At 38.6% G+C, this 16,467-nt stretch overlaps 1 protein-coding gene across 9 annotated transcripts in view; it reads right to left on the bottom strand.

Annotated features, from left to right (window-relative positions):
- Nucleotides 1–4,291: 4,291 nt before the first annotated feature.
- Nucleotides 4,292–16,467, bottom strand: part of EMSY (EMSY transcriptional repressor, BRCA2 interacting) — a 91,578-nt gene continuing 79,402 nt past the window's right edge. For all 9 annotated transcript variants that reach the window (XM_032427342.1, XM_032427336.1, XM_032427339.1 and 6 more), the window contains 4 exons: nt 15,460–15,611; nt 13,084–13,647; nt 11,603–12,103; nt 4,292–7,715 (listed from right to left, as the gene is read on the bottom strand). In XM_032427342.1, coding sequence (XP_032283233.1) covers nt 7,521–7,715; nt 11,603–12,103; nt 13,084–13,647; nt 15,460–15,611 — 1,412 coding nt within the window. In that variant the 3' untranslated portion in view covers nt 4,292–7,520. The remainder of the gene's footprint in view (nt 7,716–11,602; nt 12,104–13,083; nt 13,648–15,459; nt 15,612–16,467) is intronic.

The following is a 16,467-nucleotide window of genomic DNA, read 5'->3' as shown; positions in this document are numbered from 1 at the left end:
CATGTACCAGAGCTCCAAAATATATGAGCCAAATATTAATAGAACTGAAGGAAAAAATAGCTCACAATAATGGAGACTTCTGGAGACTTCAGTATACCACTTTCAATCAAAGATAGAACATCCATAATGGAATGAAGATAGAAATCAGTAACAGGAAGAAAACTGGACATTTCACAAATATGTGGAAATTAAACAACAAATTCTTACAACCAGTGATTGAAGAAATCATAAGAGAAACTAGAAAATACCTTGAGATGAGTGAAAACAACAACAAAACATACCAAAATTTACAGAATGCAGCAAAAGCAGTGCTCAGAGAGAAATTTACAGCTGTAAATACCTACATCAAAAAAGGAAAGATCTCAAATCAATAACTTAACTTTACACCTTTAGGAACTAGAAAAAGGGGGGAAAACAAAACAAAACAAAAAACTAAGCCCAAAGCTAGCAAAAGGAAGAAAATAATAAAAGAATAGAATGGAGATAAATGAAATAGAGAATAGAAAAACAATAGAGAGAATCAATAAAACCAAAAGTCAGTTCTTGGGAAAGATCATCAAACTGACAACCCTTTAGGTACTGACAAAGAAAAAAGAGAGAAGACACAAATAACTAAAATTAGAAATGAAAATGGGGGACATTATTGCTGTCCTTGCAGAAATAAGAGGATTATAAGAATATTATGAACAATTGTACACCAACAAATGAGTACCTAAATGAAATGGACAAATTCCTGAAAACACACAAATTACCTAAACTGACTTAAGAAGAAAGAAATAGAAAATCTCAACAGATCTATATAACAAGAAAAGAGATTGAATCAATAATCAAAAACTTCTCAACAAAGAAAAGTCAAGGACTAGATGGCTTCACTGAATTCTACCAAACATTTAAAGAATTAAACCTAATCCTTCTCAATCTTTTTCAAAAAATTAGAGGGAACACTTCTTAACTCATTTTATGAGGCATTGCCCTAATACCAAAGGCAGCTAAAGACATCATAAGAAAATTATAGACCAATATTCCTCACGAACATAGATACAAGAATCCTTAACAAAATACTAGCACATTGAATGCAATAGCACATTAAAAGGATTATATATATAACCAAGTAGGATTTATAAAAGGAATGTAAGAGTGGTTCAACATAAGAAAGTCAATCAATTTACAGTTATAGAACAAAGGGAAAAACCCACACAATCACCTCAATTGATGCATAAAAAGCATTTCACAAAATCCAACACCCTTTCATAATAAAAAGACTCAGAAAAGTAGGAATAGCTTCCAGTTCTCTCTCTGACCTTATATCCTACTACTCCCTCTCTCCCCATTCACTCTGACCCTATTTTTTTTTTTTTTTTTTTTTACTGTTCTTTGAATATGTCAGGCACAGATCTGTATGCTATTGTTCTTGCTGTCCCCTCCATGTTGAACACTCTTTCTGCAGACATCAGCCTGGCTGACTCCCTCACTTCCTGCAGGTTTTTTCCAATTCACCTTTTCAGTGAGAACTTCCCTGTCTATTCCATCTGAGATTTAACACCCACAGATCCTAGAATTTCATATTCTCCTTCCCCACTTTTCTTGTTCTAATTATCATGATACCATTTATTTTTAATTTATATTTATAGTCCATTTAGAATGTAAGCTACATAGCACAGGTTGTTTTATTTTTCCACTATTTTGTTCACTGCTATATCCCTAGTGGCTAGAACAGTGCCTGGATCATAATAACTGCTCAATATTTATTCAATGATTTAACTAATTAATCCATATATGGTAGAGGTCAAAGTGATAGCATAGATGATAGACCCTGGTGAACTCTACCATGCAAGGAAATAGCAGTTGATCCTGTGGAGAACCAAATAGGATGCTACTGACTTGAATATGAGAGTGAATCCTAATCAAGATTATCAATGTCACTAAACTCTAACAAACTTGACTACGTTGATATTCAAGGGCATAAGAGAAAAAAAATCCAGAAAGCTCAGCATCTCTTACTTTAGGCTGAAAGAATTTAGAATGACTCCTTAGAATACTGCATTTTAAGGACTCTCCCAGAGGCACACTGTGAGAAATTGCAAATAATTCACAGTAGATAACCAATGGTAAGTGCTAAGTAAACATGTATTTCTCCCCAAATGCTAGAGGAACCCAGCAGGGGGGTGGGTAAGTTCCCCTTGAACACATCCAGGCAGTCTTGGTGAAGGATGTGGTTTTCAAGCTGGGCTTTGAGGAATGAGTGAGCCTTTCAAATGTAGAGCAAAAACTGTATGTGTGATGGGGGAGACAGGGAGTAGGTCGGGGTAGTGAAATAGGTTATGAATCTAGAGACGTAGATTGAAGCTTTGGCTAAGCCCTTGAATGCCACAGACTCATACTACAGTATTGGGGAACCAGCGAAGATGTTTGAGAAAAGGACATAAGGAGATGAGACTGGCATCAAAAAACAAAAGGTCAAATATATTTTTCTAATGAACCAACATTAACTCCAAATATTTTGTACATGTATTAACTCATTTTGCCAGGTTCAATGGCTTAAAACTTTGCAGTGACTTCTTGTTGTTCTAAGAATAAAACCTCAAACCTTTATCATAACCTGCAAGATCCACATAGAGGTCTGTCTCTACCTTCTGCTCCCATGCTTGCTGCCTTCACTCACTGTGTTGCTGCCACACTGGCCTACTCAAAGTTCCCTTCTCCCCAAGCCCCTCCTACCACAGGGCTTCCATAGCTGCTATCCTTCTGCCTAGACAGCTGTCCCCTATCCTTTTTGCCTAGTTAAATCCTCTTCCTTCAGATCACTTTATAATTCCTTTCTGAGCAAAACTCCCCAACCTCAGTATTTATATACTTATTTTTCCATCATAGCACTTAGCAATGAATATATTTAGTTGCTATCTTTGACTCATATATCTCCTTTACTAAGCTGAAGTTCCATGAGGGTAGAGGCTTCTTTCCCTGGCTATTATATCCCCAATGTTTGCACAAAGAAAGTGCCCAGTAACTATCTGCTGGAAGGAAAAGAAAAAGGACATTTAAAAGTGGGAATTAGATAACATAGTAGTATAAACCATTCCATCTTGTGCTATCCAAAGCCTCTTAGAGCTTGTCCAAGCTCACATGGTTTGTGAGGATTCAAACCTGGGCTTGCTTTTTTCCTTAAGTAAGCGACATGTTTTCAGTTACAGTCTGTGTGAGCAAGGAAGAGGTAAGAAAGCAGAGCAAGACTTCTCACAAGTACAAATCTGATCATATGGTGTTTCAATCCTTTTTTCAATATATAGGTCATCAAGCCTCACTTACTTAGGCTTATAAATCTGTAAGCAGAGGCAGCAGACTGTTTTCTCACTCTTTTCTTGGAAAGGCCTTGCTTATATGGTGCTTTTTCACTCTACTTCCTCTTACCTGGGATTCGTGACACATAATTGAACTCAAAAAACAAACGTGTGTGAGCACCTCTGTGTAAAGGCACCTAAGACTGACAAAGAGATTACGTTATAGGCCAACATCAAGTTCCCCTGTCTTTCCAAAAGCCAATCCTGTGTTTGGTGGCACACACACACTCCTATATAGAAAGTAGCAACTTGGGGATCAGCAGGATGCCTATTAGCATATAATTTGTGCATTTTGGTACTTCATTTGTCTCTGAGCCCTCATTTTCTATTTATAAAGTGGGAGTGGTATAAATACTAGACTTAAAAAATAGAGCACCTAGCTCTGCGCCTGGCATTTTTACATGCACTATTTCATCCAGTCTTCACAATAATCCCAAGGGGGTCAGAAACACTCAACTTTGTATTAGGGGGACTGGGACTTGCTCAAGCTCATATGGTCCATTAACACAGGAACCTGGGACTCAAATCCAGACCACTTGGCCACTATTTCCTTTGTACTATGTCTCTTATCCTAGCAGGTCATTGAGAGAACCTCACAAAGAAATGTATTTAAAAGTGTTTTCAATTATAAAGCTCTATGCAGTTTTAAGAATGTTAAGCAATTTGTTACATTAGAGAGGAAGAAGTAAAATGTGATTAAGGTTTTAAGGGTGATGAATTAATTACCAGAGAACAGGTTACTTTTCTTTTAAGAGTGGTATTATTGCCTGTACTTCAAAAGTTCTCAATTTAAATAATAAAATAGAAAATCATTTAATTTAAAAATGGGCAAAGGACATTTCTCCAAAGATCTGTGAATGGCCAATAAGCAGAGGAAAAGATTCTTATCATTAGCCATCAGGGAAATGTCAATCAGAACCACAATGAGGTACCACTTCACACACTAAGATGAATATAATTTAAAAAAAAAATAAAAACAAAAAACGAATAATAGCAAGCATTGGTGAGGATGTAGAAAAAGTGGAATTGTCCTATACTGCTGTAAAATGTGCAGTCACTGTAGAAAAGATTTTGGTAGTTTCTCAAATCATTAACCATAGTTACTGTAGGACCCAGCAATTACACTCCTAGATATATACCAAAGAGAACTGAAAACATATGTAAAAACTGTACACAACTGTTCACAGCAGGATTATTCAGAATAGCCAAAAAGCAGAAACAACTCCAATCTCCATCAACCAATGAATGGATAAATAAAATGTGGTATATCCATGCAATGGAATATTACTGAGCCATAAAAAGGACCGAAGGACTAAAACATGCTACAACCTTGAAAATACTATGCCAAATGAAAGAAGCCAGTCACAGAAGACCACATATTATATGATTCCATTTATATGAAATGTCCAGAATAGGCAAATCCATAGAGACAGAAAGTAGTTTAGTGGTTGCCTAGGGCTGGGTGATGGGGTGTTTCAGGGGTAACAGCTAAGGGGTACAGGGTTTCTTTTTAGGGTTATGCAAATGTTCTAAAACTGGCTGTAGTGATGGCTGCCCAACTCTGTAAATATAGTGAAAATCACTGAACTGTACACTTTAAATGGGTGAATTGTATGGCATGTGAATTAATTTCAATAAAACATTTTTTTTTAAGTTCTCTAAGTTCAACATAAACTGCATTCTGCAATGCAAAGCATTTATCAAAGTTTAAACCAAATGGATTTTTCTTATCACTGCCTGTAACAGTTGTTGGGACTCTAAAAATTCTGTAGTATTTGCAGCATAATCTCTGAATGTCTTTTACAAGGACTGACTTAAAATTACATTTAATTTATGGACTTAAACATATGAAATACAAATAGATCTAATGCTAAGACTTTCAGTAAAAGGATACCTGGAGATCCATATACGGCATCACCATCCATCCACTTAATCAAGAAACCTAAGAGTCACTTGTGTTTCCTCCTTCCTTCGGCCCTGGCATCCATTCCATCAGCAGGAAGCTCTGTTTGTAAACTCCGTAAGGGTAGGATTTTCTGTTTATTTACTGTGGAATCCCTGGTGCTTAGAACAGTACCTGACACGTAGAAGATGTTTTAAATAATATTTGTTGAATAAACAAAAGAATTCATGCTCTCCTTGAAAGTAATACCTTTGAAAGAAAAAAAAATGTTAAATCCCTCACTTGATAGTTTGTTAATATATACACACTAATTTTTAAAAGTGTAGCTTGTGGAAGTTTCATCTGCCATTCCAGTTGCTGTAAACATATTAAGGCTAAATTCTCAAAGGGACACAGGTATGCTATGCTGCCAGAATATGTAGAAGTAGAACGTAATAACTTTATTCAAGTTTGCTCTTGTTACCTGACCCATGAATATTTAAAAGATATTTTATTTTATAAAAACTTACATCTGTAAGTAATGGACTGACCATAACAGAGGGCTTAACCTTGAATACATGGTTAGGCTTAGGGGTCCACAAACCCCTAAGATTGTATGTAAAATCTAACATGTCAGTTGGTATGCATGTCTTTTTGGGGAGAGTTCATAGTGTGATCAGATTTTCAAAGAAGCCTATGACTGGAGAGGTTAAAAAGTTACTTAACTAGAAACAATCACAAAGTCTTTAAACATGAATTTGTACAATAAAATTAAATCCAACAGCCCCATCTATGGGTAAGTCGTTACCGCTCAGGAGAAATGATGGCAACTACCAGAGGTCAGTGCATCTTATAAATGCTTGTGTTTAAATCTTCAGTGTCACTCTAGTGGGAATTTATTAACTATAGTATCACAGTATTTTTTCTAGATATAGATGCAAAAATTAGGAGACTGTTGATGAAATCTACTTACAGTACTTCAGCACCAAAAAATTGGGCAGTTATGCTGATATATGTATGTACAGTTCAACATTTGTCAGTCTTAAAATGCTTATTTATAGTGAAATCTATATAAAACCGTTAAAAACTTTTCTATTTACATTTTTTTTAAAAATGAAAAGAATTGCTTCCTTTGCCACAACTTGTCAAAACTGACCGTTAACCCTCCCACCCTCTTACCCCTCACTCTACTTGTGACAGACAGTGATCACAAGACCCAAACATATTGCTTAAACAAACTGTGTCCTAAAAAGGCAGAATGCTTAAAAACATTACATTTAGAACTGTAAATGAATTTTTATACATTTCAAAGGGAGTTAAACAAAAGTATGTAAAAGTTATCTTCAAAGTCTCAGTCCAACATGAATGTGCAATTTCAATGTTAAGATAGCATCATATGAATAATTTTTCCTGAACATAGCTGAACGTTTCCTTTGGGCCAGAAAATGTTTCTTTTCCTCTCCTTCACAATGAAACATTTTCTCTTAAGTTTTCTTAAAGGAGCAGGGAGGGGTGGGAGGTGGAAAGGGCAGGCAATCCTGGTTTACAGAAAATCTGTCAGAAAGAATATGGCCTGCTTTGAAATGTTTACATTTAAATAAATAGAAGGCAAGTGTGCTGCCTAGAGCACAAAGGAACAACAACACAATAAATTAGCATACAATTGGTGAGAATGTACAAGCCACCCAAAAAGCACTTCCCACTGGTTAGGGATCTGATTTCCACCATCTAACAAGGATTCTTTAATGCCAGTATTGTTCTAGTTATTTCATAAACTATAAACTGAGCAAATGTAAAATGTTAACCAATTCAACACTTCCAGGGATTTTCAAAAACATACAAGGTTTTTTAAAAAACTGTTCCTGACACACCGTTTCAAAATACAAACTATTAACATTCTCCTTTTCTGATGGTGTTTTGCTCAGTAGAAACCAGTTGAGGAACATTCACAGGAAAAGTCTCTTTCCACTGCATGGCATACTTTTCCATCAGCCGTGGTCCAACAGAGAAAGAATATCAGGTCTTCTGTCACTGCAGATGTGCATCTTTTTCTTTTTTTCTTTCTTTCTTTTTTTTTTCTTTTTTTCCTTTTTTTTTTAAAAAAAAAAGTACAGTCCCCTGTGAGTTTTATCTTGTTTTAAAATGCTGCTCCTGCAGCAGTTCTTGTTGAAACACTGCAATTTTGGGGTCCACAGCCTAAGCATGGGCAAAGTGCTCTCTTTAGACATCAAAAATCAAGGGCTTCCCTGGACACTTGGTAACCAAGTAGGTTTTAAAGTGCACTCCTGTTTCCAAAACACTTAGGACCGTTCAGCAGAACTCTGAGAGGGGCTGGGCTCGGTTCCATCCTCTGTGCTACTGTCTATGTCTTGTTCCATTGCCGTCTCATCATCATCCAACTGCTGGCTAGTGAAGTTGTTTAGCTCAAGAAGCCCACTGGGCTCTACAACCACGTTGGAGCTGGAGTGACAAGGAATAGCGTACTGGGGAATGGCCTGGAAGAGAAGACACAGGAGAGAGGCTTTATGGTAAGAAAAAGAAACAGGAGGATTTCCCCAACACTAAGGAAGGAAACAAGGAAACTGACATTTATTGGACAACTACTGCACGCCAGGCACTGTGCTAGGTGCTTTCACACATGATATTCTACTAAATCCCCATAGTAACACTATAAGAAAAATATTACTCCCATTTTACAAATGAGGAAACCAAGAGGGTAAGTGACTTAATCAAGGTCACACAGTTGGTCAAAGTTAAAGTGCCAGGATTAAAGCTCAAGTCTTCTAACAACTTAAAGTGATCTTTCCACTTCCTGATGGCACCTCTTCTAGTAAAGGAGGCTGAAGTCTGTGCCTAATTCAAGAGAGAGACTTTAAAGGACATTTTCATTTGATCATTAAGCAAATTTTAAATGTAAATGTAGTCAGATTTCACTCATTATTATCTGCAAGATATAGGATTAATTTGCTGACACCACAATATATTTTAAACCCTTCAGGAACCTTCAGTAACCCTTTGGTAGTTCAAAGGGGAAGTTATTTATTTGGGTCACATACTAATACTCTTTCTAAAGAGGACAAAACTGTCTTTTAAACAATAAAAATACCAGTAGACAAACACATATTATGGCCATATTGCCTTGTCAGGTTCTTCTTTCTCATCTTTATCAGATACCTTTTTAAAAGGTCTATCAGTTCACATTATACCCCTGCTTAAAGTTCTACAACTGTTTCCTATCATAATTGCTATAAAATCAAACTTCTTATCACGGTTCCAGGCTCATGCCAAACACACTCGTACTAGTTCTTCCCCTCTTCCTAGAATACTTTTTCTCCAAATCTCTGCATGGCTGGTTCCATCCTGTCATCTGCATCTTAGCTCAAATGCTTAGAATAAAACGCTTTGAGAAGTCTTCCTTCTATGACCATGAAACCAGATCACTGGGTAGGTCCCACCCCCATCACTATTACATTGTTACTTTTTCTTCGTTTGTTAAATTTTTTTCTCACCCTTAGAATGGAAGCTCCAGGAGAGTACAGATCTTGACTATCTTTTTTCATTGCCAGATGCCCAGAGCTCGGAAGAGGGCCTGTCACACACTGGATGCGCAAACACTTGCCAAATGAATTGACCTATCTTTAACATTAAAAGTCCCAGGGCAAAATTGAGTATCAGGAAATACACCTGACCAAAAGAATCTTCTACTGCCGGCGGGGGCGGGGAGGGGGGGGCGTAGGATGGGGAGAGGGATGTAAAAATAATTTTAACACTATAAAGAAAATATTGTAAGATGCCAAGGCACTGAATCTAGAGTAGTGGAGTTTTCTGTTATTTGTTTTCTCCCACTCTGTTCCATATAGCTGATCTGTGAAGAAGTCTTAGGTGGGGTCAGGAGGCCTGGACTGTAGTTCAACTCTGGCTCAGACTTGCTGTGGACCTCTGAACAAGTCACTTCACCCCATTGAGCTTTAACCTCGTGTAAAATAAGATAGAGAAGATATACTCTAAAGATCCTCAAGGTTCTAAAATTCTATGAGTTCCACATATATAGATTCCTTCAGAACAGAAGATATATTTGTCTTGTTTACTCCTCTAGTCTGCACCTAGCACAGCACCTAGAACATAGAGGTTAAATAATACATGTGGTATGAATGAATGAATGAATGAACAAATGAATGAAATACAGATTATCTGTCTACAAAGAACAATGCTTTTCATTCAAAGCACTTATTATTAAACACGTTGGATTCTTATAAAACATTTTTCAAGAATCAAAGCACTTCTGCAGACTGCTTTCATTCATCCCCATACTATTTTACTGAATCTGTAAAATCAGTACTTCCGGTCAAAGCTAAGTGTAACTAGTAAGATCTGAAAATATCCTAACAATATATTCATGATGATTATAGTAACAGGAGCTATAGTTATTGAGTGTTCCTCTGTGTCAGACACTTAACTAGCTGCATTCCATACAGTTTTCCATGAAATCCTCAAAACAACCCTGTGAGGCAACGGTTATGGTCTCCATTTCACAGGGAATGAAATGGAGGTACAGAGGTGAACTCTGCTGCTCCAAACCACAATGCTGGGAAGGAGCAGTACAGGTGAGACTCAAATCCAGGTGTTTCTGACTCCAAAAGCTCGGTTCCTAACCAACACACTGTCCTTCCCTCTGACATGACCACCTAGCACATGGTATACACTGAAAGTTAGCTGTGTGTTCTGTAGAGAGCAGACTCATTTGATACTATCCTTGATAGACAAAGCAATTTTCAGCCCTGTTCATAAAGTGCAGAAAATAATTTCCAAATAAGCTGTCCCAAATTATTTCCAGTTTAGGGAGTATACCAATTAACTCTCCCATCCAAGTACTAACCAGGCCCGACCCTGCTTAGCTTCCGAGATCAGACGAGATCGGGCGTGTTCAGGGTGGTATGGCCGCAGACTCTCAGGAGCCACAGTAAATTTTAGTAAAATAGTTAACAGCTACCATTTATTGGGCAATCACCAAGAGCCAGGTACTGTGCTAGGTGCTTCATCTCAATTTTGTGTAATCCTCCCATCAATCATGTAAAGTAGGCATTCCTTATTCCCATTTTTACCGATGAGGAAACTAAGGCAGAGTGAGGTTAAATAGCCCTGCCTAAAGTCACATAGTGAGTGGCAAAGCCAGGAACTCATTCCTTTTCTACCTCTTGGGGGGGGGGGGGGGCAAACGAATCCCTCCGTCAAGAATTACTTAATTTGCTAACAATTGTTTTTACAGAGGAACAAATCATTTAATTCAATGGCCAGTTCTATCTGCCTTTAGGCATTTTCCCCATACTTATTTATATCATATTGGGTGAATACTGGTCAATTTGCATTCTCTTATATAGCCTGGCATCATGGAAAAGGGAAAGTTTACCACAGAAACTCCAAGTCACACAACAGTGACTCTATGGTAAATCCTAGATTATCCACATTTCAATGAATCCAAATTCTCCATTAACTAAAATGTGCTGTTCTGATAAGTTCCAAGCCATCTATCAGCATAGCCAAAAAAATGACAAATGTCAAGAAAACAACCTGAAACCCTGCAAGGACAAAGGGAAGTAAAACACAACTTCTAAAGGCTAGTCTGAACTCAGTAATTCTTTAGTCTTGATCTATTATGCATGATGACAGATGAGTTTTAGAATGAAGGGAATGTGAGGCATAGAAGATCTACTGCCAATGAATAATTCATTATGTTCACTAGCCTGTACTTACCAAGGCAGGACAGTAACCATTAACAAGATTTTTCAACAATGATTAAAATAAAAAGCAAAGCTTTACGGTTAATCCCAAATTAAATATAAAATTAAATTATGTAGAAACATTTTCTTACAACATGTTTCTCCAGACACTGCGGTTAATTAAGGTTTAATTGTCCTGAAAACCATAAATTTAGATCAAGATAAAGAACTATGTTTTTCCAAGGAAAGGGTCCCTGAAATTAACTTGAAATAAAAGTGCAATCCAGTTATACCCCTTTTTTGAGCAAAGACCGGGGAGGAGTTTGACCCCATCAAGTTGCTGATTTTCTGGGCTGACTTACTGAGTTAACACTGGCAAGCATGTTTTTTATCTATAAATCAAGTTGACATACGGGCTCAGGGCCCTTGATTGCCTCTGAGGGGTGCTGTGTGATAACATCCACCAATTTTCTAGGATTCTCTTCCAGAAAATATAAATTTGTATATTTGCAACAGGTATTAAAGAAAATTTTTCAAATGCCATCTCAAAAATAATCACTATGTCTCTTGCCATCTTGGCTTGACTCTTCCTGCAACATCCCAATCACACCAAACCCACAACCCCCAAGATGCCCAATACTTCTCATGTTCCTTCCAGTTCTTACCTGGATGATAATTTCTGCTGGGCTCTCTTCAGCTTTCTTTTGGCCTACATTCTGAATACGCATGAACTGGCCTGTCGCAGGCACTCCTGGTGCATCGATTTTCCTTGTCGTTAAGGGAGGGCCAACAGCAGATGGACTTGAACAGGACTCTCTACATTTCTGTTGCTGGGGAGTGGAATTCGCCATCCCTGCCACCACCACGTGGGTGGAGGGTAATGATCCTGCTTCACCAGTGAGCATACTAGTGGCAAGAGCCTTCTTTGGGGGATCCACTACCATATGCTCTACATTTGTATCAATCTGAGCTTCCATCAAAGACATTTTCAAAATGTCTGACACTGCTGTCTTCTCAGAGGCCTGAATGGGAGATATGCTTGTAACTGGTGATGTCAGCTTAGGCACAGAACTGCCACCAGTTATCTTTGTAACTGTGGGAGGCTGGCGCCCCTCAAAAGTTATCTTTGTAACAGAGGATCCTTGGGTTATAATTGGCTGCTCCACCTGAAAACAAATTGGGGTTGTGTGTGTTACAGCTACATCTCTTTGAGAAAAACCTATCCAACACCCCAGATAATATGGCAAAAGAAACATTCGTGCGGTATACTAGGAAGACATTCTGAATGAAGCTTGGTGTTTTAAAAGAGGGCTGGATGGGAAAGTATCTGGTTACTTTTAAGAAACCTAGGGAAAGAGGAGGGGTAAAAAGAACCTTCGTCTAGCCAGCCAAGGTTCATAGCAGTAAACGAAAAAAAAGTCACAGCAGCCTTGTTTTTCTTTGGGATTTATATCCCCACACAGTATACCTTCAACCCATTCTCATATTATTTACATCATCTTCCGTTTTTAAAAATAAAAAGTAGGATTTTCAATTTTTTGCTTCAAAATACAGCTATACAAATATATTTTCTATATATGTATTTATAATACACATATATACATCACTCCAAAGCCACTGGTTTTCCCCTAATATAATTTTTCTTTTGAATATCCAGATAATTCCTCTGCAATCTAGAAGATAAATCTAGAAAGTAAATTTATTAACTAGATGATGATGATGTAAACTACAAAGGAAGATGGTTCAATGAAGCTCCTTAAAAGATTGTAGTTTACTTAGCATTACTATCACAGATATGAGAGTTTACAAGCGTGGGAAAAAAATATTTTATATCTAAAAAATACAAATAATTTAGGGATCTTGCTTCTATGCACCGCTGATCAATGCTGAAGTGATTTCGTTAAAAACTGCCTGGAAAATCAAGTTCTGCGTGCTATGCTTTTTTTTTTTCTCCTTCCTATATTAATGCGTGCATTTCTTCCCTAATGTCAACCTTCTGATGGGGTAAAGTAATACCAGCATAAATGAGGCTTTTGAGTTTCCTCTTGCCAGGAGAAAGCACTGCTAATCACGATAGGGTCGTGATGTTCTCATTTTTTCCGTGAACAGAGAGGTTTAACTTTGCATGCTACCAATATTCCGTTACCTGGCTTGCCGGCTGTTTCTCTGATGCGGCTGGGAGCGGCATTTGGCTCTGGGGGGTTTGGGGTTGCACGTAGATTTTTGGTTGGTTCGGAGCCTGCTGCAGTTTAGGGAGCTGCTGCGTGGTTTTCACTGCGAGCACCTGTACTACAGTTTGTGGGGGCTGTGCCATTAAGGTAGGAAGCTGCCTGTCTTTGGCCACCATGGGATGCTGTGTGTGCTGTACATCTGGCTTGGGCTGTGCTTGTTCTTGCTGAAGAGGGGTGAGTTTTTGATGCCTGATGGAAAGCTGGGGCATTTGCGGGAGTTTGTGCTGGAGCTGGTCTGCCTGCAGGTGGATGGTCTGCTTCTGTTTAGTCTGGAAGCACTGCAGAGTTTTCACTTGCAGCTGAGTCTGTTCCAGCTGGGGCTGGCTAAGTTTCTGCTGCTTAGCTGACTGTGACTGAGTCAGGGCAGATCGGTAAAACAGACCTGTCTGAGGGTCTAAAGTGTCCATCTCTTCAACCTCGCCCTCCTCAGTTCCAAGTTCCTCGCTGTGTTTGGTAAAAGCAGTGTGACTGCTTAATGCCTAAGTAAAAAAGGCACAAAGTAAGAATGAAATAAGAAAAACACCTACATTGCTACATTTTCCTCAAACTGGAAAAGACTTGGTTATGAGATTCATTCAAAAATTTTCAGAAGAGCCTAAAAAGAAAACTGCAAAAACTGGTCTACTCACTTCTGTAAGAAAAGTCCTCGAGGGCCCAGAATCTATAGGTAGGAGGAATAAGGTTGCCCTGCAAGCACAGCTCAACACAGAAAAGGAAGAGGCTCCCTGGCTCAGGACACAGCTCTCTCGCCTGGTCATCAGAGATACCGACCCATCCAAAGAAAAGAACACTGCAACCCAGGAATGAGGTGTTCAGAGAAAAGCCAAGGTTCAGAGAAGCCCACGTGTGTATGTCCAATGCTGTCCAGAAGGGAAGAGTTACTGTCTGAGGATGCCCATTGGGTACCCACAGAGGGCCTCTCTGCTCAGAGTGGAAATGGTTCATCAGGCTTCACCAAGGCCTGTGAGAACAACCCTCTGCACTAGTCATCCTCGTCCCTTTGGTCATATTCTGGGCCCACTGGGCAACAGTTTCCCAGAGACTTGGCTGCCAGGAGGGAAGGAGACTGGGGGAGGGGACGAGAGCACTCCTGTCTGTGGAAAGGGAGATTGTTCCGTGTCGGATATAACAGTGATGGGAGGAGGCATCGATCTTGAGGGACATGGTTAGGGTCAGCCTGTTCGACCTCTCTGGGGGTCCTGAGAAAGCTCAATGTCAGGACCGGCCAGCATCCAGGCTGAGATCTGATACTTAGCTAAACCTCTGGCCACCTGGCTTTCCTCAGTGACACAAAATCCACCCCAACCCCATCCTTCCCACTTCCTTATCATGCTATTCCTTCATTCTAAACTTTAAAACTCTGAGATTCAATTGAAACTCTCCCCTATCTCATAATGACCTTACACATATAGGTTTTTAATGCACCAATTTCTTTATTGCCATTCAGGTTAGTTTGCTTAAAATTAGGATCAACTACTACCAGCCAAATGATGGTGGATTTATGTGACAACTGATGATAAGTCACGCTTAAATCTGGCATCTATGACATCACTTTGTATAGAGGCAGGATGGTCTGAGTTTAAATCCTGGCTCTGCCACCCAGAATAAGTTACTTAACTTCTGTAAGCATGAGTTTCCTCATTTGTAAGAGGGATAATACACCCACCTTGCAGGATCATAGTTGAGAATTAAACAAATTAACGTATTTAAAGCTCAAAGCACAGTATCTGACACAAAATCAGCTGATCAGCATATTCTTTTCTTTTCCCCGTTACCCCTGGTACCCGATTTTCTGTTGTGTATTAACTCATTCTCCTTCCTCATTGAGTCTCCTCCTCCTTAACTGGTCACATATAGTGAAAGAAGTCAGATATTTATACCTACTTATAAATAACGTTTCCTATGAGAATTCATTTGAAAAGCAAAACACCTAGCAACAAACAGCTAAACAAGCCAACTTCTATTTCATTTAAAAATCTCACCTCAGTGATAAATGCTTCCATAACAATGGATATAGAAAGAGTGACCAATTCTGAAGTCATAGATTCATCTAGATAGTCCCACCCTTTTGAAATGTTCCAATTTTACAGAAGATCCATGAATACTGTTTCTTAATTACATTCCAAGTATTAAGACTCTCAATTCATTTCCTCTACTCAGTCCTCACAGATGAAAGAACTACACAAATGCTCTTCAATTCAGTTATTTCCTCTCCCATAATCGATGAGACTAAGCCTTATTTCAGGAAGGAGGCAGTTACAGAAGGTAGGAAGAGAAAGAAGAGATACAACCTGCTGCATAATGTGGGTGATTGCTCCAGGGGAAGATGCTGGGATGGACTTCACCACCACCGAAGTCTGTGTTGCGGTCTGTGACTGAGCCACATGCTGGAGCAGGGTCCGCTGGGGCTGGGAGGGCTGTTGGGGCTGGGAGCGATGGCTGACTGAAAATAGAGGAGGTGATGATATTTCTCCAGAAATCACCACAGCATCTGTAACCAGTAGTCATTTTAAACAAATGTCTGTGAGATTGCATCAGAGAATGTGTGGTACTGTGAACTAGGAGCAGAAGATCAGAGTCTGCCCATCTATGAGCTGTGTGACTCTGAGAAAGTCACTTATCTTCTCTGAGACTCTGTGTTCTCATCTGTAAAATGGGAATAACAGAGCTATTATAAGGATGAGATGAGAAATGCAGAAGCACTGTGAAAACTATTATCACAAAGGAGGAACAAACCCCTTAAAGTTATATCCTCCTGTGAGCTGTACTTAATGTCTCCAACAACCTTCTCCCCATTAAGGTAACAAAACAATAATACATTTCTATAATCAAATCCTAGACTAATATCTTTAAGGATACTAAGATTATACTTAATTTACTAAGATAATAATTTCTTGGTCCCAGTTCCAAATGCAATACAAAACCCAGAAGCATTCATTCTTTTACATGAAGTGACACTGTCTTGCAGCCTTATAGTTCCTAAAGATGTAAGAGGTCAAGATGATACTGCACAAAGAACTGCACCAAGAGTCACACCTGGGTGGATTCTGTCCCACCCTGCCACCAACCAGCTATGTGAATTTGAAGAGGTCATTTAAATTCTATGAGTCTCTAAACTTAGAGGTTTTAGTTTTGTTTATTTTTGTTTTTTTAAATAGAATAAAAAATTTTCTCTACCTAGAAGAGGATCAAATGAAGTAAAAGATGGAAAATGGTCCTTAAATTGTTAAGTCTTATAAAGCAAACAAAAGAATAGAAAAATCCAAATTTTGTTCATCTGACATAAATGGGTGAGAATA

This window comes from Phoca vitulina, unplaced genomic scaffold (assembly GCF_004348235.1).
Source record: "Phoca vitulina isolate PV1807 unplaced genomic scaffold, GSC_HSeal_1.0 scaffold36, whole genome shotgun sequence".
Taxonomy (NCBI): Eukaryota; Metazoa; Chordata; class Mammalia; order Carnivora; family Phocidae; genus Phoca; species Phoca vitulina.
The sequence above is the reverse complement of the archived record's forward strand: the minus strand, read 5'-3'. Positions and strand labels throughout refer to the sequence as shown.